At 49.0% G+C, this 26,111-nt stretch overlaps 1 protein-coding gene and 2 long non-coding RNA genes across 23 annotated transcripts in view; all 3 read right to left on the reverse strand.

Annotated features, from left to right (window-relative positions):
• The window catches only part of LOC127009734 (uncharacterized), a 42,465-nt gene extending 35,055 nt beyond the window's left edge, over nt 1-7,410 (reverse strand). Inside the window, exon 1 of the long non-coding RNA XR_007762199.1 lies at nt 6,859-7,410. This is a non-coding gene — a long non-coding RNA (uncharacterized LOC127009734). The remainder of the gene's footprint in view (nt 1-6,858) is intronic.
• LOC127009710 (uncharacterized) lies at nt 2,140-5,029 on the reverse strand. Of its 17 annotated transcripts, none has more exons than XR_007762156.1 (7): nt 3,966-5,029; nt 3,517-3,844; nt 3,384-3,451; nt 3,122-3,251; nt 2,992-3,056; nt 2,797-2,926; nt 2,140-2,731 (listed from the first exon to the last, which is right to left on the reverse strand). It is a non-coding gene; the product is annotated as an uncharacterized LOC127009710 (long non-coding RNA). The 17 variants fall into 17 exon arrangements; XR_007762198.1 differs by lacking the exon at nt 3,384-3,451 and adding an exon at nt 3,452-3,516 and having other exon boundaries at nt 2,142-2,731; nt 3,122-3,186; nt 3,582-3,844; XR_007762186.1 differs by lacking the exon at nt 3,122-3,251 and having other exon boundaries at nt 2,992-3,121; nt 3,384-3,714; nt 3,780-3,844.
• Nucleotides 7,411-8,316: 906 nt separating the features above from the next.
• The window catches only part of LOC127009739 (uncharacterized), a 49,668-nt gene continuing 31,873 nt past the window's right edge, over nt 8,317-26,111 (reverse strand). For 2 of the 5 annotated variants that reach the window (XM_050883139.1, XM_050883119.1), the window contains exons 3-25: nt 25,353-25,555; nt 24,900-25,040; nt 24,455-24,691; nt 23,037-23,105; nt 22,284-22,503; nt 21,483-21,626; nt 21,158-21,381; nt 20,339-20,833; nt 19,525-19,664; nt 19,023-19,277; nt 18,325-18,437; nt 17,967-18,138; nt 17,312-17,550; nt 16,832-17,022; nt 16,505-16,644; nt 16,081-16,336; nt 15,273-15,491; nt 14,760-14,958; nt 14,563-14,633; nt 13,927-14,141; nt 13,406-13,784; nt 12,181-12,654; nt 8,317-11,655 (exon numbers count right to left, since the gene is read on the reverse strand). In XM_050883139.1, the coding sequence (XP_050739096.1) occupies nt 9,328-11,655; nt 12,181-12,654; nt 13,406-13,784; nt 13,927-14,141; nt 14,563-14,633; nt 14,760-14,958; nt 15,273-15,491; nt 16,081-16,336; nt 16,505-16,644; nt 16,832-17,022; nt 17,312-17,550; nt 17,967-18,138; nt 18,325-18,437; nt 19,023-19,277; nt 19,525-19,664; nt 20,339-20,833; nt 21,158-21,381; nt 21,483-21,626; nt 22,284-22,503; nt 23,037-23,105; nt 24,455-24,691; nt 24,900-25,040; nt 25,353-25,555 (7,124 nt within the window). In that variant the 3' untranslated portion in view covers nt 8,317-9,327. The remainder of the gene's footprint in view (nt 11,656-12,180; nt 12,655-13,405; nt 13,785-13,926; nt 14,142-14,562; nt 14,634-14,759; nt 14,959-15,272; nt 15,492-16,080; nt 16,337-16,504; nt 16,645-16,831; nt 17,023-17,311; nt 17,551-17,966; nt 18,139-18,324; nt 18,438-19,022; nt 19,278-19,524; nt 19,665-20,338; nt 20,834-21,157; nt 21,382-21,482; nt 21,627-22,283; nt 22,504-23,036; nt 23,106-24,454; nt 24,692-24,899; nt 25,041-25,352; nt 25,556-26,111) is intronic. The other 3 variants (XM_050883127.1, XM_050883120.1, XM_050883134.1) reach the window with 3 other exon arrangements.

The following is a 26,111-nucleotide window of genomic DNA, read 5'->3' on the forward strand; positions in this document are numbered from 1 at the left end:
AGGGGATAATGTTTACGAAAGCGCGTCGCCTCCTCCGGCGGCCGCGGCGACGCTGCAGCCGGTGTTGCGAGAAATACCTCCTCGCTGAAATAAGTCACATATACATGTGGGGGGGGGGGTCCAGGGGGGGGGACGTTTTCCCCCTGGTTAGAAGGGGGGGTTGAGGGGGGCGCAGCCCCCCCCCCCTGTTAGTAGGTCGTAAAGTTCGGTTGGAGTAGTTTAACTATGCTCCCCGACCCTAAACCCTCTGCGAGCTATTTCACGGCTGCGGCGACGCTGCCGTCGCCAGAGGAGGCGACGCGCTTTCGTAAACATACAACACGTTTGTAAGCTCCCCAACCAAACACAAAACACGACGAAAATTCCTTGTATAGTGTTTTTTTCACATTTGTTACCTTTTTTTATGCCCTTGAACTGACTCCTCTGCTGTAAGAAAAAAAAAAACTATACAAGGAATTTTCGTCGTGTTTTGTGTTCGGTTGTGGAGCTTACAAACGTGCTGTACTGGACCGTAAGACTGGCCCTTAACATCAGGTTCTTTGTTTGCGCTACCTTTTATTTGCATTACATTCGTCACACATGAGTCATCCCTTTACCTTTAGTTGTCGCTGTTTTCATGAGAACCCTGGAGCCTAGATTTAGGTCAGATGAGAGTGACGTCATCATGCTGTGCGTGGAACGACTGTGTATTCTTATAGTATTTCCACGAGAAACTATATAGAGGTGTGCAGATAGAACCTAGAAGAGGGTAAGTGGAGGAAGAAAAGGAGGAAAAGGAGGAAGCAGCGGAAGAGGTGGAGGAAGACTAATCCAGACCCAATAATTCGTAGATAAATCTTTCTTCTCATAAGGATTGAACCCCATTTTGCTTCCCCATCTCTTTCATAACATTTACCCGTTCAGTCATTTTTTCCGACATACTCATAGAATAAGTTCCGCACAATGACAATATAAATAAAAAAAAGCTGCATGCTGAACTTTCATCAACAACAAATGAAACTCCTATGATGTGAAAAATCAATGAAAGAAAAGAAAAAAAAAAGAGAAAAAGCACTTGATGGCAGCTATTTTTTTCGTTTGTGAGAGAAGTGGTTGACAGACTTTTTGTGTGTTATTGTTTTACCCTTGAGCTGCTTCCTATGATGCGAAAATAAACAAATAAATGGGAGAGAAGAAAAAAAGAGAAAAGCACATGTTGGTGACTGCTTTCTGATTGTGGGAGAAGAGGTTTAGTTTTTTTGGGGGGAGGTGGTGTTGTGTTACCCTCGAGCTGCCTCCTGTGATGCGAAAATAAACAAATAAATGGGAGAGAAAAAAATAGAAAAAGCACATTATGGTGACTGTTTTCTGATAGTGGGAGAAGTGGTTATCGTTTTTTTTGTGTGTGCTGTGTGTTAATGTTTGCCTGCTATGATGCGAAAATAAATATATAAATGGGAGAGAGAAAAAAAACAAAAAAAAACTTGATGGTGAGTGTTTTCTGATTGTGGGAGAAGTGGTTGGTGTTTTTTTTAGTGTGTTTTGTTTTGTCTTTGAGCCGCCTCCTGTGATGCCAATAAATGAATAAATAATTAACAGTGCATATCCTTAACCCAACAAGAGGACACGACTTATACATGACAACTCCTAGGCCGGTATTCTCAGACGCTTCTGGCTCTCATACCAACTTTTTCCATAGGGGTCAAAGGAGATCAGTCGGATTCTCATGAGTGTTTTTTTAAGGTCCATAGTACAAATAAGAGGTCAGACTACCACCAGGGTCATTAAACTACCCCTGGCAATACCCACAACGCCTACGAATGCTGTGTGTGTGTGTGTGAGTGTGAGTGTGAGTGAGAGAGAGAGATTTACATAGATTTACATAGAAAATCAGACCACACAGACCCCATGGTCCAGACTTGGTGGTCTGTCCTTAAACCTAAGTGATTTTACATTAATCAGAAGACTCCAAAACGTTGCATTTCTACTCTAGTTGATATTAAGTTGAAGGAAGTGACGGTCGAGCTTATTTTTGAAGGAGTCAATCGTGTTACACTGGACCACTGATGGTGGAAGCTTTGAGAGAGAATAAATTCATAGATGGAGAGCAAGGATGAAAGAACGGGAGAAATAGAATGAAATAGAGAAGAGAAAAATAAAGAGACAGACGACTGAAGAGAGGTGGGCCCCGATGCGAATGTTAGGAAACTCTAGTGGGCCGTCCTCGTGAGCGTCAGCACTCTCACTGGTGTTTTCTCTCAGCAGGTGTGTGGGTGCAATGTATACCTGAATGATGTTAATTGGTGAACAGATTCCTACCAAGTAAAATCAATCAATCAATCAATCAGAGAAGGAAAATATAACAAAAAGAAAGATTGGAATAAGTAAGAAAAGGGAAACGGACGCTGCGTCGCAAGCCGTCGCGAGGATTCCTTTGGATGCTTGTGCGCGTTTCCCAGGCCCGTCGGTCTTCCATCCCTGAACCGATAAACGCGGTGACCGGCGCCCTCACAGTAATTATGATTAATTTTATAATCCAGTCTGGTAGTTTTAAGAAGCGAGTTCTTGCATCCTCGCCTCGGCGGGGGTGTGGAGTGCCAGCGAGCCCAAGGTCTCCCTGGCGAGCATGGCAGGACTGGAGGGCTCCAGGCAGGGCTCCTCGGCGTCCCTCGGGGCCCCGACGGAGGTGCCGGAGATCTTCCGGTTACGAACCCGGGCAGGTGGAGCTCGTTAGCCGTGGTAGGCAATCTGCCTAGGAGAGCAAACTCTATACAAACCCGGGGAGGTGAGGCTCGTTAGCCGTGGTAGGCAGTTCACCTAGGAGAGCAAACTCTATACAAACCCGGGCAGGTGAGGCTCGTTAGCCGTGGTAGGCAGTTCACCTAGGAGAGCAAACTCTATACAAACCCGGGCAGGTGAGGCTCGTTAGCCGTGGTAGGCAGTTCACCTAGGAGAGCAAACTCTATACAAACCCGGGCAGGTGGAGGTCGTTAGCCGTGGGAGGCAATTCACCTAGGAGAGCAAACTCTATACAAACCCGGGCAGGTGGAGGTCGTTAGCCGTGGTAGGCAGTTCACCTAGGAGAGCAAACTCTAAACAAACCCGGGCAGGTGGAGCTCGTTAGCCGTGGTAGGCAGTTCACCTAGGAGAGCAAACTCTAAATAAACCCGGGCAGGTGGAGCTCGTTAGCCGTGGTAGGCAGTTCACCTAGGAGAGCAAACTCTAAATAAACCCGGGCAGGTGGAGCTCGTTAGCCGTGGTAGGCAATTCACCTAGGAGAGCAACCCGAACAATAAACCCGGGCAGGTGGAGCTGTTAGCCGTGGTAGGCAGTTCACCTAGGAGAGCAAACCTGAACAATAAACCCGGGCAGGTGGAGGTCGTTAGCCGTGGTAGGCAGTTCACCTAGGAGAGCAAACTCCGAACAATAAACCCGGGCAGGTGGAGCTCGTCAGCCGTGGTAGGCAGTTCACCTAGGAGAGCAAACTCTAAACAAACCCGGGCAGGTGGAGCTCGTTAGCCGTGGTAGGCAGTTCACCTAGGAGAGCAAACTCTAAACAAACCCGGGCAGGTGGAGCTCGTCAGCCGTGGTAGGCAGTTCACCTAGGAGAGCAAACTCCGAACAATAAACCCGGGCAGGTGGAGCTCGTTAGCCGTGGTAGGCAGTTCACCTAGGAGAGCAAACTCTAAACAAACCCGGGCAGGTGGAGCTCGTCAGCCGTGGTAGGCAGTTCACCTAGGAGAGCAAACTCTAAACAAACCCGGGCAGGTGGAGCTCGTTAGCCGTGGTAGGCAGTTCACCTAGGAGAGCAAACTCTAAACAAACCCGGGCAGGTGGAGCTCGTCAGCCGTGGTAGGCAGTTCACCTAGGAGAGCAAACTCCGAACAAAAAACCCGGGCAGGTGGAGCTCGTTAGCCGTGGAACCCGGGCAGGTTGAGCTCGTTAGCCGTGGGCAGGCGTTTCCTCAGCCGTGGTAGGCAGTTCACCTAGGAGAGCAAACTCTAAACAAACCCGGGCAGGTGGAGCTCGTCAGCCGTGGTAGGCAGTTCACCTAGGAGAGCAAACTCTAAACAAACCCGGGCTTGTGGTGCTCGTTATACTGTCGTAGACAATCCACGCGATGGGAACACCAAAGAAAAGGAAAATAAAAAAGAACACCAGAAAAATGGAAAATACAGAAACGAAACATCAAGAAAAGAAACAAAAAAGATCATCCACCTTTAGGCCCTAACATCGCCAAAATTATGGATGGGTCTCTTCTGGGGAGAAAGCGGCTCATCCAGACCAAAGAACATCAACAAAAGGATGATATGAATAAATGAACATCAAAAACACAAAGAAAAACACATCAAGGAAAGAAAAATATAACAAACATCATCCACCTTCCGGCCCTGACTAACATCACCAAAATTATGGGTGGGTCTCTTCTGGGGAGAAAGCGGCTCACCCAGACCAAAGAACATCAACAAGGGATGATATAGAAAAGAACACCAACAAAAATATGGAAAAAGAACAGAAAAAAACATCGAAAAAGAAAAGCAACAGAAATAAATGAACAACATCAAGAAAAGAGAAATACAAAAAAACATCATCCACCTTTCGGCCCCAAACATCATCATCAAAATTATGGATGGGTCTCTTCTGGGAGGAAAGCGGCTCACCCAGACCAAGGAACATCAACAAAAGGATGATAGGAAAAAAACAACAACAAAAAGCATCAATAAGAAGTAAAAAGGAAAAGAACAGGAAAACATCGAAAAAGAAAACAAAAGCAATAAAAAGAACGAAAAACACGACATCAAGAAAATAAAATAAAACAAACATCATCCACCTTTCGGCCCTAACAACATCTCCAAAATTATGGGCGGGTCTCTTCTGGGAGGAAAGCGGCTCACCCAGACCAACGAACATCAACAAAAGGATGATAGGAAAAAAGAACACCAAAAAAGAACATCAAAAAAGAAAACCAACAGCAAGAAAACATAAAGGAAAAAAGAAAGAAAAAGAAAAGAAAAAGAAAACAAATAGAAAAAAAGAAAAAGAAAAAGAAAAAGAAAAAACAAAATAACAAAATAAAAAAATAAAATAAAATAAATAATATAAATAAATAAATAAATAAATACAGAATATAGTAAAATTAACTAACTGACTAACTGCTTAACTATCAAACTCTATTTAACTAACCTACCTAACTAACGGTAATACAGCTGTTTGACTACCCACTAACAAACTAACAAACCACTTAACGATCTAACATGGATAGTGAGGTAAGGTGGGATTAGACTTACAGGAGCTGCCTTGTATAGACCAACCGGCCTCTTGCAGGCTCCTTACGTTCTTATGTTCTTTTACGTTTAAGAATATGGCCCTTAAACCCCATTCACACCTGTACTAATACCTGACTGGTTGGGTGACTCTTCTACCTCTGCCTGCCTCCCCTCCTGTTACTGTCTCCCCTATCAGCACACAATCTACGCTCCCCCATAAAACCCACACCTAACCTAACCTAACCTTCCTTCTTCTACATCTGCCTGCCTCCTCCTGTTACTCTCCTCTCCAGCAACAAATCTTCCTTTCCCTCCCAACCATAAAACCCACACCTAACCTAACCTAACCTAACCTTCCTAACCTAACCTTACTGTATACCCCTTCATACCCGTGCCAATACATGACTGGCTCACTTCCCTACATTCAACCACTAACCCCCCCCCCCCCCCCACACACACACACGCATAAAATTATCAAACCCTCATTTAAAACAATATATCAAACACTCACAAGAAAAAAACACCAGGACGCAACACTGTATAAGGCAAAGATGATGGTGGGAAGAGGGGTGAAGGGGGGGGGGGGAGAGGTCACACGATAACCTACGCATTACCCCGGCGCGCTCCTGCGTCCCCTTGGCCCGTGACCCCGCGCAGGTAACAGCAGACCCCCTCAGCCGGCGACACAGGACCGATTGTGACACGCAGGTTACCTCAGTTTACCTTTCCCAGGCATACCCATTTCACTGACCCACGCATGAGGAAGAGGAGGATAAAATCGCAAAGGAAAAAGACGACGAGGTAGAGGTCAAGAAAGGGGAGCTAGCGAGAGGGAGGAAAAGGAGGAGGAGAAGGAGAAACCCAACGTGGCGGGTGAGGTAGTGTAGGCTGCGGGGTCAACTAAGCTCAGTACCATTATCCCCTATTTTCAGGATTAAAAAAAAAAGTCCTTGAATTGGGTTTTCAAAGCGTTTCCATGACTGTTGAAGGTTTGTAGAAAAGATGTATGAAGAGATACTGATGTTTCATAAAGTAGATTATGAGATACTGGCACCGACCTAAAACGAATCTTCACCGTAACTTGTTTCTAATGCATTTTTTGTTTTTGTTTCAAAGTTAAAAATAGTAAAGGAGCTGCCCGCCTCAGGCGGCAGATTAGAGGCAAAAGACAACCGGAAACATTAAAACTTTACGTGCTCGAGGGGGAGGGGACCCCGCAGGGAGGCTGCAAATACAACATTCACCTGTCTATTAGTGACTGAGGCAATCATTCACCTCTAGGCATGACCGCGATCCCATTGATCGAATCACACACACACACACACACACACACACACACACACTTTAACGATCAGAGATGTAATTTGATAATCCCTAAGGCAATACGAGCTTTAGGCAATCCTGAAAAAAAAAAAACCGAATAGGTAGGACAATACGAGGCACCAATCCCAACACCTGATATGTAACCACGACCCCAAGGAGGACACGTGCAGCCTATCCAGCACGAAAAATATCAAAGGAAGTAGACCGATGCGACGTCTGACATTCCGTACCGCAAGAGGTCAACAGGGGCATGAGACACACGTAGGAGCCATGACGTGAAAACAATTACCTGTTTGGCGTGGCAGAAGAGGGGACCGTCGGCTGTGTGGTTGTCACGTGTCCGCGAAGAGGTGCACTACGATCCCCCGCGAGTGTCGGGTGGCGTGGGCCTAAAGGTATATATAAAAAATCGGTCCTTAGGCACGTCACTCGGTCCTGCTCCGTCACAAAGCCAACCCCAACTGAGCCACATGGTCTTGAGTTGCCTTGTCCAGTATACCGCCAGATGGCAATGTGGTGGCACGAGGTCAGTTTTCTACCACTTAATCATTGAGCTCCTTTATGAGGGGACTGTTTTGTTACTCACCGTCCACACCACTCCCGCTCATGTATTCCTCGCTAATGATAACCACCGCACTGTAGTGATTTGTAGCATGATGGTGTTCTCCAATTCGTCACAAAGGTTGGTATTGTCAAACGCTTCCGCCTCTCACATTAACTATTTCCAAAGGCCAAATGGGAGATCAGTCGGGTTATGATGAGTGTTTCTTTAGGCTCATGGTACAGAAGAAGGGTCACACTACCACCAGGGTCACAAAACTACCCCTGGAAATCCACACAACGCCCTGCGAAAGCCTTGTCAAATACGTGTGCCTGGGAGCCGAAATGTTCAGTGATGCGGCCCAACGTCTCGAGGGTTCAAGTGCGGCGGGAGTATCATCAAGCGGGTAGGCGACTAAACAACATCATGCTGAGTTCAGGGTTGATGTTGAAGTTCTTTGGTCACGTTTGGGTTTCTCCTATGTCGTGGCATCCACTGCATAATATAAAATCAAGCGTTAAGAATATACGTCTATGTTGCTCGAGTTCAGGCTTGGTACTGTTCACTTTGAATCAATTGGTGCGAACTGCAATGAATCAGTATGACTCAATATCAAATTACTGGCGACTCGTATGGTGTAAATGCAGCTGTTAAGTTTGCTAGATGTTTTCCACTTGTATGCTATACGTACTGTAACGTTTAATGTTACTTTCTGAAGTCCACTTAGGAGATATTTATAAAGTTGTTCAAGTGGTTCACAAAGGTGCTGCTTCGGACCACATGACCCCACAGCCAGGCCTACCAACCCTTACCTTCGACATCAACTGTTAGTGTACTGCTTATAGAAGGCATCGGGCGCCTGTGCACCTTTAGTGTTTTTATCTAATACACATGATCAACAGAGAAACACTGGAATAACAACCATTACCTTGGCACACGATGGCCACCTGATGGTGCACACCCACACCAGACTGGTTGAGCTGCTCGTTGTTGAGGTGCAGACGGTCCCTCGTTCTCCTCTCCTCGGAACAAGTAATATCCATTTAGTTGCCGCCGGGCGTATGCTTCCTTGTAGTTCAGTCGTGTGATCTGTTTAATCTTCTCTTCTTATTTAGTCGTATACATAAATACAAATGCTCGAAATTTAAGAAACATAGTACATTGTATACTTACCCCAGGATCATTAAAGGATACTTATAAACTGAGAACGTAGAAAAGAATTTATATTCACAGTATAAATATTCTTAACACAAACATTCGTCTGGACTGCAGAGGCAGATCGCCGCGCTGACCAAAGCTCCGACAACACCGGAAACACGCAACACAGTGACGTAACGGCTGAGCCAGGCCGAGGGGCACACGTCCTTGACAGACAGGCCACTCACCTGAGCTTTGTGGTCGAGGGTGAGCCTGATAGTGCAATTTTACCTCTTTTCTAAACTCCATTAACAAATGTTTCTTGCATGGAGTACTATCTATGCATCCTGTCATTGACTGACTGTGTTCCAGCAGCTGCCACCTACTCCTGCCTTAGAGTATCTTCAACATAACTTGGAGGTTGGCCGTGGTCCAAATCAGGGGTGCTTCCAGAAGTCGAGTACGGGGTTTCCAAATTACTGAAAAATCCCATTCGACACCATCTGTATTGAATAACAGGAGGTAATCCGAGGTTGAAGATGTAATGTGTAAGCGGGGGCTGAGGTTACCATGGTGTGTGGTGAGCTCAAGCAATGACCGGGCTTGATGGGGGGTTCTGGAACACCAGAAAACTCTTTTTATAAACCACTGGTCCTTATAGGATTCATCTGAGGCAATGGCTGATGACCCACAATAAGGTAATGGCACAATGGCGTATATTGGCCGCTGGAGTATCATGATCTGCTTCCCGGACACAGTCCACCAATAGTGAAAGATTAAGGCAAACCCATGATCATTGTTTAGACAATAGGATCTACTTTCGTCACATTTTCCTGTACATGCTTTACACCTTTCTTGTATTGTGTCTGTTCGTTACGGTGTCCTTCGTTACTGGTTACTCTGCAGCAGGAGGGGCGTGCCTTTGGTGGATATGGGAAGAGGGTCCATTCCTCTGCCTGACTATCTAGATCCTCGCCGCTGTACTCCCGAGCACCCTGTGGATGGCACCGCTGTAGAATATTCACAAAATTCCGTCCTTCACTATTTATAGAGTCATGAAGGGCAGCATGAGGCCAAGGGTCACCGCGCCTTTTTTCCAGGCGAGGGAGAGCGACTCTTGAATATCTGGCGGCCGCGGGCCAGCCAGTTGGCGGTGCGGGAGCGATGAGGCGCGACAGGGGACGATGGACATGAGCGAGAGGGTGCGAGAGGAGCTGCGACCTCCAGTGAACTCCCTCGCGGGAGAGTCTTTGAGGACCGAGCGGCAGCAGCCTCTTGAACTTCCTCGCCCTCCATTTCGGGCAGGGCACGGAGGGGGTGTTCGGGACGTGGCTGAGGAGATGCACTTTGGTTGCGGCCTCTACCGTTGGCAAAATCCACCAATAAACTTTGTCGGCATAGTTTTTGTACTGAGGGCATGTCCCGCTTATCCTTGCTTCGATGGCGCCGGAAAAGTTTGAATATTCCAAGCGGCGACCGCGGGTGTTCGCCGGACGGATCAACAGAATCTTTTCGCCTGTCAGGGGACTGAGAGTCGATGGAGTACCTTGAATGTCTCTTAATGTTGCCAAGCACTCCTGACGAAGAGGATTTGACGACCGGGGAGGAGTGTTTGGCTGCAGCAGACTCCTCTATCAGGCAGCCAGCACTCTGCCTACGGAATGACTCTTTCTTTGGAATGTTTCGTCTTCGAGAGGCGGCTCTTGGTGGTTTGTCACGAGTTTCCTCTCTCTCTTGACTGCTCCCTTCTGTCGGTGTGGATGACGGTGCTCCTGCGAAGAGCTCGTCAGACTCTCGCCAGCTGCCCTCCGTGCTGGCCGTGCCGCTTCTGTGTCTGAGCTTTACTGAATCACTAGCATCGCCTGGGCGCTGTTCAGCGGTCGGCAGTCCTGCTCCGCGGGCGAGGAACTCTTCCTTGGCCTTTTTAATTCTGAGTGCACGGATGTGAGCTGCTGGACTGCGACTCTCAGGTCTCAGGCCGCCCGTTAATCGATCATGAGGTTGTCCGGCGTCGTCTGCTGATATTTCTAAATCGCAAGAGGTGTCGAGGTCAGTGGGGGCCGGGGTGACGGTGGGACTCACACTGGACGAGTAACTCAACCCTTCGCAAGGACTCGGCCCTCTGAACCTAGAGAGCTGCGGCGAGGCAATGAGTCCCGTCGAAATGTTAACTTTAACGTTATTTGTTTGAGTTTTGTCGTCTTGCACACAGGAACCACTCGCTGATCGTTGAACTCTTGGGGGCAATTCTGGGCAGGAGACGATGACTGAGGCACTCTGGGATTTGTGAACACCACTCGCGGGGCTGACAGGCGTGGGCTGAGCTGACTCTGAAGAATGGGACTTTAAGTTCTTTGAGGCAGGTTCATGATCCATTTTTCCTTGGCATGAGTTTAGATCTGCCAACAATTTCCTTTGAGACCGAGGTGACTGCCACGGAGGGCTGCTGGGCGGGGAGCGGAAGGGACTGCCTAATAATTCTTGGTTTTCAGTGATGCGCTTATTGAACTTTTGTATGATATTTCGAACTGCAGGAACACCCTCATTGACGGCCTCCAAAACCTTCCTTTTGGACTCGATGGGAGGACTCGTGGGCGTGGGCGTCTGGAGGAGGGCGGTGGTGATGGCGACGTTAGTGAGAGGCTGAGACGTAGGAGGAGAGGGCTCTTCAACACTCTGAGAGCTCTCTGGCTTCTTGTCGTCCGATGAATCCTCTTGAATTTGAATTTGTTCCTCGGCTTCATCAGTTTCCCCTTGCATGGTTTCGTTTGAGGAAGACGTAACTTCCGTGAAAGGTCCATCACTTTCAACTTTCATCTGAGCTTCGTCAGCTGAAGGAAATCTTTCGTCTGCATGGCCTCCCTCGGGTGCCTCAAGGGAAGATTCTGTTTCAGGTTTGTTGGTCATACTCTCAAGTTCATTTACAGGCGAGTGGGTATTGCTGTGGTGGCCGTTCATATTTTTGCTGTCCTTCTTTGCTCCTACGCACGGTTTGGCTTTCTTTGTGGTGGCCTCAGAGTCGGTATCAGGGTGCCTTTCGCTGTTTTTCTTAACCCCACCACGTGCCTCGAGTTCCTCATCCTGGCTCTCCACAAAGGTGGGAGTCGCCCGAGCTTGATCAGGGTTTCTGTTCCCCCCTTGAACGGTGAAAATGGTTCGTTTAGTGGGCACAAAGATGTCTGGAGATTTATCCGTCGTGTGGTGATCACCGGAGGCTTCAGTGGAGGGCGTTGTATCGAGGCTTCGCCAGAGAGGGTCCATGGAAGCTTCACGCGAGGCGGCCCTCCTCACCGGCGGGTTGCGGGACAGTTTGCTCCTCTCCTGCGGCTTGTCATCGTACACAGGCTTACTGAAGGTGTTGGCAAAGCTTTCCTCCAGACTGTTTTGGCCAAAACTCTCGTACTCCACCTACAAAAGATTGAAATGGTTTTCATTTACAAAGAAGAGTCTCCCAACTTCTTATTGCTAAGCCCTTCATTCAATAACCATTTAATAATAAAAAATAACAATAAAAATGGCGACAACAACACGACAACAATGATAACAACAATAATAATAAACTTCCAATACTATCATGACCGATAATGTATTATTATTATTATTATTATTATTATTATTATTATTATTATTATTATTATTATTATTATTATTATTATTATTATTATTATTATTATTATTATTATTATTATTATTATTATTATTATTATTATTATTATTATTATTATTATTTTTATTGTTCTTATTCTTATTATATCCTGATACAAGGAAATAACAGAAAGGTGTGTGTCAGGCCTTAAACAGGTGTGTGTGTGTGTGTGTGTGTGTGTGTGTGTGTGTGTGTGTGTGTGTGTGTGTGTGTGTGTGTGTGTGTGTGTGTGTGTGTGTGTGTGTGTGTGTGTGTGAGTGTGTGTGTGTGTGTGTGTGTCGTCTCACCTGCGTGTCTGAGATGCGTCGGGTCTTCAGGTTCCTCGCGGCGCGGCGGGCTGACGGGAGGATCACCGTCACCTCGGTCACGAAGTCATCACAGTCATCCTTGCTTGCTTCCCGCGACAGCTGAGCTACTGGAGTTTTCGTTCCCTCTACCTTCCCCTCGTCCTCGTCCTCGTCCTCTTCGTCCACTACGGCCTTCCACCTCATCTTGGGCTTCCGCACGACGCTGTCATCCGCGTCCTCCACCGAGACTCGCCACCTCCCTCTCGGTTTGGGCGCCTCGGGTTCCTTTTCTATGTCTTCTTGCACGGCCCTCCACCGTTCTCTAGACTTCTTCCGTTCCTCGGCGTCCTCCTCCTCCCACTCGAAGCTGGAGGAGAGGATGTGTTCCCCGGAGCGCGTGGTGGAGGTGGTGGCCGTCCTCCACGTGCCCGGCAGGGAAATGCTGTCTTCGTCTTCATCCACGCGTGACGACGACTGGAGAGACACAACATTTAGTAGTTAATTGTTCACTGGCAAGCAACAAGGCTTACAAGTTGCAAGTATAACTATTGGCACAAATTATGACATTTTTAAGTGTATTACTATAATATGGAGACCTTAATAATGGAAATAACAATACGAAGATGCAAATATAATGGATGTATATATATGGTTAATTTAAAGAACGCGCTATATCTGAGCGTTACGTCGGCGCTCATCTCCGCCACCTTTGCTTTTCAGCAGGTGGTGGGTCAGTGCTCATAATCCCGGGACACAATGGCAAGTATAACACCCGGGTTACCACAGTTTACCTTTCTCAGGTTGCCCCATGGACCGATTTATCGACCAGCTCACATGAGAGGATGAACAGCTGGGTGGGTTGGGCTCCGATTTCCCAGACAGGCATCGAACCCGGGCCCGGGGATTTTTAGCTAGGTGTGTTAACCATAAAACCACGGAGGGGCATAGGGCATAATTTATAAAGAACAACTAAAATTAATGAAACTTGAGAAATATGTAATTTTTCAGTATCTTTTGATGTCAAATGAATAATAATCAATGCTAATAATAAACTCAACAACATGAGTACAACATTCACCAGATGCAAACTCAAAGAAGCACTTGGTTTCAGCTGTGTGCCTCCACTTATTTATCCTCCTCATTCAATACATATACTTGCTCAGCACACCCATCAGTGAGTGTCACGCAGCCGCCACGCACGCGCCGCCCGCCCCCGTGTGCTCACCTCGGCCTCGGCGGCGCTGGAGGCGATGCTGGGCGACGGGGAGTGGGAGCGCGAGGGCCCGGAGGTCACCGTGGACAGCCCGTCAGAGGAACGTCTTCGTCGGCCCTCCCACTCCCTCTCTTCATCCTCTTCCTCTTCTTCTTCTTCCTCCTCCTCTTCCTCCTCCTCCTCCTCGTGGTGCTGCTGTGTGCGCAAAAGTAGCTCTCCTAACGTGGCGCCGCCGGGCAGGAACACACTGATTTCCGGCTCTTTCTGCAACTCCTCCTCTTCCTCCTCCTCCTCTTCCTCTTCCTCTTCCTCCTCTTCCTCTTCCTCCTCCAGATTCTTTTCTTGATGCTGTCTGTAGGAATTCTTTCTGGATGGTGCGTTGTTAGTAGACCTGCCAAGGTTAAAGCGGGATGTAAAGGTGTGTTCTCGTGTGAGTGTTGCTGAACTATTAATTAAAGATAGCAAATGGACAGAACTGTGTTGCAGAGATGCATTTATTCTCAACAGAGGTCTTGACTCTCCAGCGTGCTTACCTGCGATCCTTGTCTTCTGCTCCCCGGCGACTCCGTTTCTCATCGAGCACACCTGAGTCCCGGAGCTTCGCGTGCGAGGTGCCGGACGAAGACTTGCGGGAGCGGCTGGAGGGTGACCTGGGCACGTGCGGCGAGTGTGGCGGACTGTCCTTGTGCAGCAGCGCGATGCTCTGAAAGACTTCGTTGGCCTCGGCCACCAGACGGTCCTTCTCAGCCTGGAGAGGAACACAGCAAGGATCAGCGAACAAATCATTGTAATACCAATCACATGCTTCAAAGAGAGACAACACCTCCACGATATTGCTTTTAAAAACTCGTATACATCAATAACATCAAGCAGGCTTTAGAAAGTTTTCAGTTATATCGAAACTGACCAATTCTGGCCCTTTCATGGGATCATCAAAAACTTGCCATTATTACAACAAAGGTTTAACTCTTCACACATTTGTCTCATTCATTCAACCGCGGCGTGAGAGCGACACTCCAGATGTAATATCCCCCTCCCCTGCTCTGCCACACTGCTTTAACCATGCATAAGAATGTCATTGTGCATAATTTATTTAGAGTCTAAGATGTTTACGCAATAACTGTCGAGTGTCCACCTCATGGCCTTAAAGAAAGTCTTTCATTACTTACCGTGTTCGTGTTCTCCTCCATGTCCTGCACCGACATGGGCTCTGACGTCACCGACTCCGGAGACGTGGAATCTGCGCGAGGGCGAGAATGTGACCGTAAAATAAATAGTTTTTAATTAGCTACTGAGTTGAGCGTGTCCTTATATCCTGATCAAGTCACATAATTCAGCGGACCGCTACGCCTCCCTCGCTCCTCACCTCTGAAGCTCCACATTTTCATCATTTCAAGTCGCAGTTCCTTCGCCATTCGGCTGAGCTCGGCGTTCATGGCCAGCAGGTCCTGAGGGTCACAGGAGTACGGGTTGAAAGACGCCTGGCTCCGGTGACTCCTGCCATCCGTCGGCTCCTCGGCTCCCGCGGTCCCTTGTGCCGCCGCGCCCTCCACCTCACCGGATCCCTGATGAAACAAGAGTATGGTTCACGGTTTACATATATATTTCAGTTGGTTCATTGATGCAGATACCGCCAGAGTCTTATGGTGTAGCGGTGCAACTCGACTTATTGTCACGTCCAGAGCAGGGCTGTCAGTGACTAGAGTGACCTCGGCCTAAAGTAGCTGTTTTATGGACGATGCATATAGGAGGAAAACGGAGTAAAAGGTAGTTTGCAGTGTATATTTGTTGTTTTCATTGTACCGATGAGGCAATTGAAATGTTAGCTGATTATGCAATGCGTTGTTGGGTCTGTAGTAACGTGGCTCATAAGACTCACCTGTGAATCAGCAGGGAAGGTGATGGCCTCGATGGAAGACCAGGTGCGGGCGGGGTTGTTCCTGCCTCGGCGGGGGGGCGTGGCCGTGTCTCCCGCCAGACGCAGGGAGGACCGACCCCGGAGACTCCGCTGGCGGTAGGCGGTGGGCAGGGATGAGCCTCCCGTCCCGCGGCGGTCCAGGGCGTGTTTGGACACCAGTGCTTGCTCCAGTCGCTTGGCCTGCGCGCGTACACACACACGCACACAATACAACAACATACAAATAAAGATTAGCAACGCAGTATACCTTAAAGAAGACAAATAAAGACTGTTTATCTTGCATGATATTAGACTGGTCGACGGCTGATTACCCTCCGTGCGTTACCTCTCTCCTTTACCTTCTCTCCTCATTCCTTATTCAAATCTCATTCTGATTCACCGTTGCCAGATTGTCGTACTCAGAGCATAATATTTACCGGTTTACGACGCCTAACTATTGCCAAGAAACATCAGAAATTAACTATTTTAACGGTAATTATAAGTGAATCTCCTTATTGGGATCCACGAGACAGTTTTGGGGTCGGAAGTCGGTAAATATAAGAGGCTGAGAAGTTGCGACTTCTGTCTTCCTCCGATCATTCTCTCATTTATTTCAGTCCTTATGTTTCTCCTCTTTATCATCTTCTTAGCCTACCACTACCTACCTCCCTCCTCCAATCAACCCCTCTTCTCTCCTTCATTCTCTTCCTTATCATCTTTTCCTTTCTTCACCTCGCCTCGATCCTTCCCCCACTCGCCCAGCTCCGCCCACCTGTCGTGCGTGACTCACCTGGAAGAGCAGATCCCCCGTCAGGTTGTGGAGCTTCTGTACCTTCTTCGGGGGAACCTTCTTCACTTTGCGGTGCTCACGGGATCGACCGTCTCGCCTCCCCACCTCGCCGTCGTGCCCACCAGCCACCTCACGCGAGCTCTTTCTTCTTTTCTCCCTTTCTTTCTCCACATTCTGCAGGGACACCTTTTCAGCTTCTTCCTTGGCTTCGATTTCCTTGTTTATCCCTTCGCTAAGATGCTCATCCACCACCATGCTGCAAAGACACACACGATAATCCTCACACACATGAAGACGCTCCCAGACACATACACGAACATATGCACGCAAGGTTCAGCACGAATATATATAAAGACGAGCCGGGAAGCGGGGACGATGAAAGGAGTTTTGATTTAACCTCCTTGGGTCGATGAATGAGTCTCACCTTCCCTCCTGGGCGGCTCCAAGGTCACTGTTGACGGTCGTTATGTTGACCTCGGCCCCCGCGTCCTGCAGCTCGCGGATCCTCTCCACCAAAGACTCTGCGATCTCGGTCTCATGGTCCTTGTGCAACTTGAAGGCACGCTGGCAGAGAGAAAGGCGTTAGACGACACATTCAGAGTGTGCACATGCGGGGCCTAAGGCGGATTCAAGTGTTTCATTTTAGTAATTCTAAAGGCAAGCGGAAGTGTCTTCATCGCAATGCCACAAACACAAATAATCTGCACTTCCTTCATGTGAATTACCTCGTTCATCTCTCCTTAGTTCTTACCTCCAGCTGCTCTTTCTCGTTCATGAGGTGGTCGCCGCGCATCTCCAGCTCCACGATGCGGGATTTGAGTTGGCTGATCAGCCGCTGGTTGGCTTCAGCGTCCTCTGCGCCGCCGCAGGATGCCTCATCCTCGGGGTCGTAGGAGGTGGCGCTGGAATCCTTCATGATGGTCACTTGGCGGTGTAGCTTCTCTGTAGGACAACGCACAATTTAGAATGGGATGGGGGGGGGGGGGGGGGACAGAGCTCGTGGGTGTTCTCTACCAACATGAGAAAACTCATGGGGACTCACTTTTCTTCAAGATAATCGTAAACTCATGCAGAGAATATCATCGAGGTTGTCGGTGACGCCCAAATTTAATGTCATTACTTTTACGAAATTATAGTACAACTGTAAGTACTACCAAATGATATTATGGTCGTGGCAACCGAAGGACAACGACGGAGGGAGAAAACTACACTTCTATTTTTTCCGCCTCACCCAGGGTTCTGAGGTGCTGGTCGGCCACGTTGTCCATCTTGGAGTCGATGTCCCCCATCTGACTCTCGAGCGCCCGGCAAAGGTCCTCCTGCTGGCGGAGCTTGTCGAGGAGACTCATGTTCTCGTGCAGCAGCGAGCGATACGACTGTTGTCCTCGGCCACTGTCATTCCGCTGCAGACCCGTGGCCAAGTCATCGTCGTCGTCGTCTGCACGGCGCCTTCGCGTCACGTCCTCCTCGCTGCCAGTGTGCGAAAAAAAAAGTTTGCGTGAGGAGGGAACGATGGAAACTGCATGTAAGGGAAGGATAGGAAGGTTGAGGTAACAAAGGAAATAATCTGAAGCTGGCAAAGGATCATTTAACTTTCCCAAGCGAATACAATGATTTTCTTTTCATCGCAAATAGTGATTAATGTCATTCTCTTTACGCAGTGATGCAGGAGGGACGCGCCTCACAACTGAATACACAACCATTCACTAGGATCTGTTTGTGGCATGAACCTGATCTGCTCAAGTCACTCGAACGGATCAAGTCTAAGTAGTAGAAAGCTCCAGTCTCTGCCTCACACCAAGTACTCTACATTAAAAGGAAGGTGTTCAGAGATCCTTACATTGCAACTCCAGCCAGGTAAATATGTTGAGCCATAAGGAGGTTACCTGCCAGAAGAGTCGATGTTCCTCGTGATCTCCGCGGGGGCGTAGGGCGGGGCGGGCTCGTGCAGGGCGGCGGGTTCGTCCACCACCTCCTCCAGCTGCACCAACACCGCCACCTTCGGAGAGGCTGAGTCCTCCGCCGCCAGGGTAGGCTCGCTCGCCGCCTTGTTCTCTGCTGCAGGTCACAGGGAAGGGGAAGGAATGGTGATTATACTCTAAGATTATGGAGCTCTGAGTGAATTAACTTTTGGTGTTTTCCCTTATATCTACACTTTTATTTCCTCTCTTTTCAGGAGCTTCCTCATACGATATAGCCCTCCTCTTCCTTGATATCCCCGTACACTCAATGAACACTACTCACCCTGCAGGACCGCCTCGTCCGTCTCCATCTCGCCCAGGGAGAGGCTGGAGGCGCGGGAGGGCAGCGTCGGCGGCCCCACCAGGTCAGCCACCATCGACGACTCGGATTTGGACCTGCGGAGGAGCGAAGTGGTGGTGGTGCGAATATATGTATGTACGTGTGTATGTATGTATGTGTGTGTGTGGGGGGGGGGGGGCGTGTGTGTGTGTGTGAAAATATTTATAATAAGAACGTAACGGGGTCAATATTTATCGCACCTCATGAATTAAGGGAAGATTTTAGGGGGAGAATCCTAAAAGAAGAAGAAGAAGGGGAAGAATGTTGGAAATTATTTAAAAAAAAAACTCTACGCGTACAACAAGACAATTACAATATCAAGCGATACATGAAAGAAAATCGGCGCATTCAACTTCACTTATTTCTAAACCATAAGGTCCCTCCGTTTGGCAAAAGTCTGCGCGTATCTTCTCTTCTTCCTCATCATTCTTCACCCGAACCTGACCTTTGTTTTGGCTACTCCTTACTTTTATCTTTTTTAGGAGCAGCTTTTAACGGGCTTTTTTTCCGATACTTTTTTTTATGCCCTTGAGTTGCTTCCTATCCTGTTAAAAAAAATCCTATTCGCAGTCATGTAGATGTTGTTAATACGCCAATGTGCTTGTCTGTCTGCCTGTCTGTCGCGCTCGTCTTCCACTCACCTCACGAGACGGACGAGCTCAGGACTCTTGGGTTTCTCCTGCACCTCCTTCTCGGGCGCCTTGTAGTTGGGGTCGAGCAGGGCGATGGTGGACGACTCTGGCCTGATGCCCCGCCGCTCCTCCCACTCGTACAGCTTCTTGGTGAACGTCTGGCTGATGCCCTCGAAGCGGAACTCTCCCGTCGACGTTTTGATGTAGATTTCCTTCTTCTTGGCCGGACCGCCGCGACCCATGGCTTGGCGCATTTTCTCCAGTCTGTGTTAAGATGATGGTGTTGTGGTGACGGTGAGGGAGGAGAGAAAGAAGAAACATTTATTGGTGAACTTAAAAGGTGTAGTGTAGTAATAGTGGCTGGAGAAAACGAGAATAAAAGAATAAAAAAAAAGCTATGGACAAAAACGGATCATAGAGAAAAAATAATAATGAATAAAAGTGTCTGGTGCCATTTTTTTTAAACATGACAATCTTTTCATTAACTCTACCTCTCCAAGCCGCTCCTTACCTTGCTTGTCTCTCGAGGAACTTCTCCTTCTCCCTCTCCAGCCTCTGCGTCTCCCTCTCCACCTTGAGCAGCTCCTTCTCCAGCCACTGCAGCTCCTTGGCCGACTTGCCCCGCCCCTTGTGGCCGCCCTCAGCCTTGCTCTGCGCCTCACACAAGACAAAGGTCAATCACCGTAACTTAGCTGAAGCTGGGAGGCTTGGTATAAAAACACGACAATAATACCTCAAGCAAATGTCACAAAATATAATCTTTGCAGAGGTAAACTAGATATCAGAATACTATTAAACACGAGGCTCATACAATAGTCTCCATAGTAAGAGAAAGATAAACGGAAAAAATTAACTTTTCCTCTGCATGATAAAGGTTATATACTGATCAAATTGTTAGAATGAAACTTTCGCAACAAAATAGTTTCTGATCGGTGACGAAATTGTCCTCCAGAGTCACCGCGAGGGCTTGTCATGACACCTAAAAACAGGTAACTTGGGGGCGTGCGCTATAGCTGCGCGTGGCACCAGTGCTTGTCTCCGTTGCATTAGCCTTTGAGTCTGTGGTGGGCGGGAACCATCACCCCGGGACGGAGAACAAGCTGACGTCCTGGTTGCCACATTTTACCTTCCCCAGATTCCCCGAGGCACCCATTCGGCGACCAGCCCGAAAGGGATCATGAACAGCTGGGTTAACTGTGCACCGACCGCTCAGGCTGGTATTCGAACCTGGGACCGCTGATTCGTAATTAGAAATGCTAAGCACTACACCACGGATACGGATACACGCAAAAAAAGGACGAGAACAAAGCAACTCTTGGACTTACCACGGGAACTTTGTCGCTCTTGTTGGATTTGCTCTTCTTGATCTTGTGTCCGGAGCCCTTCCTGTCCAGTCTGGGGCTGGCGCCGGGACCTCCCACGGGTCCCTTTGCTATAACCTGGCTTATGGAGGCAGAGCCTTTTATCTGGCCCTGGGCGGAGATGCTGCTAGACTTGTGAGCCACCTGGCTTGGCGGGGTTGTGGGCTTGGCCTCTATGGAGCCGGCGGAGGAGGAAGGTTTGACCTGTAGGTGACCCGTTGTAGGTTTTATGTGGCCTTGAGAGGCTGAGGCCTTGATTCTCTCCCACTCTGCCATCTTGCGGTTGAATTCTTCGCCGAGGTTCTTCTGCAGCTCCTCCACATTCTGCTGACTCTTGCCCGCCAGAGCCTTCCGGATTTCCCACTCTGTCAGTTTTTTCTTGAAGTCTGCAGGAAGGTCGTCCTCGCCGTGCATCTTGGTCTTCACGTCCTCCTGGCCCCGCGGGAGTTCGGGTTTGCCCTGCGGTGACGGCAACCACATGAGAATGCTGCTCACACGTGACCAAACAGGTGAGGGCAATGCTAACAGTAACAGGGAGGTGGAACTGCACCCAGATAGAATAGGAAAACTCATAAAATACTGTAAATATTCAATTTAGAACAAGATAAAGAGGTTCTGACTGTCTTGAATATGTATACTTCTCGAATAAAATCTTTATTTTCACAAAATTAAACTATAAAAGAGAAAAACAAACGTTGGATTGCTGCGGTATGATGTAAAGGTATAGGCGGGAGACTAGAAAAGCAGAAGAATCTATAAGTAGAAAACAACGTGGCCACTTGCCCGTTCTCTTTCCCGCTCCTTCATTTTCTCCCACTCGTGCAGTTTCTTGCGGAACTCGTGGGGCAGGTTTTCTTCAGGGTGAGAGGGCGGGGCGGCGGCCCCCGCCGCGCCAGACGGGGAGGGGCCCTGACCCGCGCCGCTCTTCAGCTTTTCCCACTCCATCAGGCGGCGGTTGAACTCCCCGCTGAGGCTCTTCTGAAGGTCGACGAGATTCCTGTGCACTCCTGAGATTGAAAAAGGTGGCAATTAAAACTCTATCTCTCTCCCTTTCTATCAGTTCATGTATCTATCTGTCTCTAAGGCTGTGTGTCACCGGAGTGCTCACCGTGCGGGGGCTGCGGCGAGGGCGTGGCGTGGGGCTGCGGCGAGGGCGTGGAGTTGCTGTGGCTGTGGGAGGCGAGGGGGTCGGGAGAGGCCTCAAGAGACATGCTGGGGGAGCTGGAGTCGTACATGGCCGCGGCGCCCACACCTGTGAAGCCGTGAATGTGCAGGTGAGACACGTGACTTTTGGCACTATGTAAAATGGGACAACAATCAACAACAACACTTAATACTGCTACACTTACTACTGTTACTGCTATTACTACTACTACTACTTCTACTACTACTACTACTACTATCACTACTACTACTACTACTACTACTACTACTATTACTACTTTTGTGTAGGCGGTGGCTGAGTGCTTAGCGTGCGGGCCCCGCATTCACCGCGCCATAGACAACGTCGGTTCGAATCCGGCCGCTGCCACCTGGGATTTTTCAGTCACCGTCGAGTGGCCTAAGACTACCCACATGCTGTCCTGAAGACCACCCATCAACCCAGATTCTAGAAGAAACCGTCCAAGTGGATTAAGAATGCGTTCCGGGGGGCAGCATGAGCCTAGCATAAATGGCGCCATTATAAAGATTGCCTGCGCCATGACGGGCTTGGGGCGACCACCAGGCCCCTGAAGAAAGCCTACCGGCGCTACAGGCGACAACGTAAGAGAAATAAAAGACTACCACTACTACTGACCTACCAATAACACTACCATCACTACCAACATTATAGTCCGCTCTATGACACACACACACACACACACACACACACACACACACACACACACACACACACACACACACAAACCTGGCTCACAGAGGTGGTGGGGTGGAGTGGCATCGAAGTGGAAGGCGGTCTTCTTGCTCGGGGAGGGCGGGAGGGACGCTGAGCCGCCCCCCTGCATCTCTGCCTTCATGTGCTGGTGCTGCTGGCCCGTCAGGAACGCCTTTTTCACCTTGGTCCAGTGGGAGGCGCGGCGTGGGGACGGGGGAGTTCGGGGGAGGAGGAGGGGCGTCCGGATATCCAGCTGTACAGACGGGGCGGGGCGGCGAGAGGCGGGGCGAGGTGGGGAAAAAGTAGAGTGGAAAAATAAATGCGTACGAATCATGCTGCCAAAGTAATAAACGTAAGTACATTCATTGATATCCTGTACTTGTTTTGGCATTTCAGTCCGTGTTTCGTTTATCTATCATGCTTATTATTAGACAAACAGACAGACAGATAGACAGATAAATAGATAGAAAGATAAATAGAGAGATAGATTGACAGATAGAGAGACAGATGTATGAACTGACGAATGGATGGATAAAGAGATAGATTAATAGATAGATGGATAGAAGGATGGACACAGAGAACGAGAGAACAGAAATAGAGGGCAGTAGAGCGTATTGAAGCCCGTGACCTAGATTGAAGCAGCCCCCTCAGCGGCCGCGTGTGTCACGAGTAAAAATAGCACGTGTCAGGATAACGTCAGACATAAACAAAGGAAAGGCGAGTGACGTCACGAGGGTAAACAAACAAAGAGAGAGAGAGAGAGAGAGAGAGAGTAATCATATATACCTGAGCGGGAGATATTTTCCTTCGGCGGACCTCGGGGGATCTCGGGGGAGGTCGGGGCGCCCCTCTTTCCTGAAGGCGAGGAGGAAAAAATGAAGGAGAGAAAGCGTAGTCAGTTTGGAAGATCCCTTATTAACAGTCCCATCAGTACTTGAGTCACGGGAAGAGAAAACGGACACATTTTTTTTTGGGGGGGGGACTGGGGAGAAATTATAATGATGAGCCCCCTTTCTTATGGTTGGTGTTAACTCTTCAAACTCTCCGTTAAAACTATCGAGACGAGACGCTTGGGGAGGGATACAGGGATGCCGCTGGCTGGATGGCAGTGAAGCGACGATTTTGACACGTGAAGAATTTTTTTTAGGAATGTTGAGGACTGATTGGAAGAGAGGCGGTTGGGGAAGGTGATAAACTGACTGGAAGGAAGGTGAATGGGGAAGGGAGATTATTTTGGGAAGGTGAAAGGTTGACTGGAAGGGAGGAGGTTGAGGAACATAACTGATTGATTGAAAGGGAGATCATTTGGGGAAGGTGAAAGGTCGACTGGAAGAGAGGAGGTTGAGGAAGGTAAGTGATTGAAAGGGAGATCATTTGGGGAAGGTGAAAGGCTGATTGGTAGGGAGGAGGTTGAGGAAGGTAAAGGATTGATTGAAAGGGAGATCATTTGGGAAGGAGAAAGGCTGACTGGTAGGGAGGAGGTTGAGGAAGGTAAAGGATTGATTGAAAGGGAGATCATTTGGGAAGGAGAAAGGCTGACTGGTAGGGAGGAGGTTGAGGAAGGTAACATACTGACTGAAAGGGAGATCATTTGGGAAGGAGAAAGGCTGACTGGTAGGGAGGAGGTTGAGGAAGGTAAAGGATTGATTGAAAGGGAGATCATTTGGGAAGGAGAAAGGCTGACTGGAAGGGAGGAGGTTGAGGAAGGTAACATACTGACTGAAAGGGAGATCATTTGGGGAAGGAGAAAGGGTGACTGGTAGGGAGGAGGTTGAGGAAGGTAACTGACTGAATGAAAGGGAGATCATTTGGGGAAGGTGAAAGGCTGACTGGAAGGGAGGAGGTTGAGGAAGGTAACATACTGACTGAAAGGGAGATCATTTGGGAAGGAGAAAGGCTGACTGGAAGGGAGGAGGTTGAGGAAGGTAACATACTGACTGAAAGGGAGATCATTTGGGAAGGAGAAAGGCTGACTGGAAGGGAGGAGGTTGAGGAAGGTAACATACTGACTGAAAGGGAGATCATATGGGAAGGAGAAAGGCTGACTGGAAGGGAGGAGGTTGAGGAAGGTAACATACTGACTGAAAGGGAGATCATTTGGGGAAGGAGAAAGGGTGACTGGAAGGGAGGAGGTTGAGGAAGGCGATAAACTGACTGTAAGGGAAGCGATTGTTGAAGGAGGTCGTCTGCAGCGCCCCGCCTACCGGTTGCATGTGGCTGAGGTCCTCGCTGGAGGGCACGGTGATGGTGAGCTGCGGCTTGGAGCGACGCACACCCAGGCTGGTGGTGGGGTTAGGCACCGGCGGCAGCTCCTCCTCACGCGGCCCCACCCACACGCCCCCGAGCTCCCAGTCGCCCTCGCTGCCGTCCATTTCGTAGCACGCCAGGCCCGCAGGATCCACCGACTCTCCTCCGTGGCCGTCGTAATCCACATCGTAGTCCTGTACGGGGGAAACGATGGTCCCAACTCAAGTCACATCATGGAGGAATATACTTCAGTGAACGGCGTCACGGTGATGCTAAATTCTGAAGACTTTTAGTTTGATAGTCTGTAGCATTAGCCAGTTCGGTAGAAGGACATTCATAAGTTACTGTTTTGCCCTCTTGAAGTGACAAAATAAGTCCACATAAGTTACAAAGATGGGTCACCTCTGGGTCTGAGGCAGCGGAGACCTCGACGGCGATCCTGGCGTGAGAGTCATGGCCCGGGCGCTCCACCGTCGACTTGCGGTGTGAGGACGTCGACTTCTTCCTCACGCTGTCCCGCCGCGTGCTGATCATGTTCTTCACCTGAGGGCGGAGGAAGGCCACGCGCATCAGAAGGGGAGCCACAGTAGACGCTTCAATATTGCTTCATCACGACAGGGAAATATCCTAAACTAGAGCCATGCAAAGGATACAAGCCCATCCATGCGATCCCTAGGCACTATGCTAAGAGAGGAGGCTTGCAAACACCTAGAAAGCGATACGGAACATTATCTCACCTTTATCCCCAAAGCGCCTCTCTCTCTGACGGTCCTACTCTGTCTATTCCGTCCACCCCACGCACCTGTATGACCCGCCACCCACCACCCTGACGTACCGACACCCCGTCTGACCCACCTTGATCCCAGCTGGTCCACCTCGTCCCCAGTTGGTCCACCTTGGCTTCAGATGACCTACCATGCCCCATGCTGAGCGGTGGCCTTTCTTCTCCTTGTCGTGGGCGGGCGTGGGGGGGTCCCGCTCGAGGGTGGCGGCGCGGCGGTCGTCCTCAACGGTGGAGTGCCGCCTGACGGGGGACTCCGGGAGCTCGATCAACTGGCCTGAGGGTAGAAGGGATGGACGAATGAAGAAGGGAACGTGACAGAAGATGCATCAACTGGCTTAAGAGGAAACGAGAAGGGCAAATGAAGAAGGGAAAGTGGCAGAGGATATATTAACTGTCCTGAGCGTAGAAGGGAGGGAATGACGAAGGGAAGGAAGCGAAAGTAGGAAAGGGAGGGATACGAGGAGCCAAATGACATGTAAAGAATGAGAAGAGATGCTGTAATAAGCGGGTCGTCATTATTGTGAGAAATGGAAGGCTTGATGAAAACATGAAGGGGTGGAAACACAGAAGGAATACGAAAATGCAATTTAAGCTTATTTTTTTTTTAATCTTTTGTGGAGCATCTCACTGGCGAATTTTCTTTTGAGATTTACGAAGTGGTCGTCAGTCTACTTCCTCTTGATGATGAAGGAAAAGATACACGTCGATGAGAGGAAGTATGTAGAGGAAGTTTTTGGTGAGGACACGGTGAAGGGAGAGAAAAACGCGAGTAAGAGTGTTTCCTTTAGAGTGAAATACCAACCCTGGCAGCACGACCAGCAGAAGTAACA

The sequence above is a fragment of the Eriocheir sinensis genome, chromosome 4, assembly GCF_024679095.1.
Source record: "Eriocheir sinensis breed Jianghai 21 chromosome 4, ASM2467909v1, whole genome shotgun sequence".
NCBI lineage: Eukaryota > Metazoa > Arthropoda > Malacostraca > Decapoda > Varunidae > Eriocheir > Eriocheir sinensis.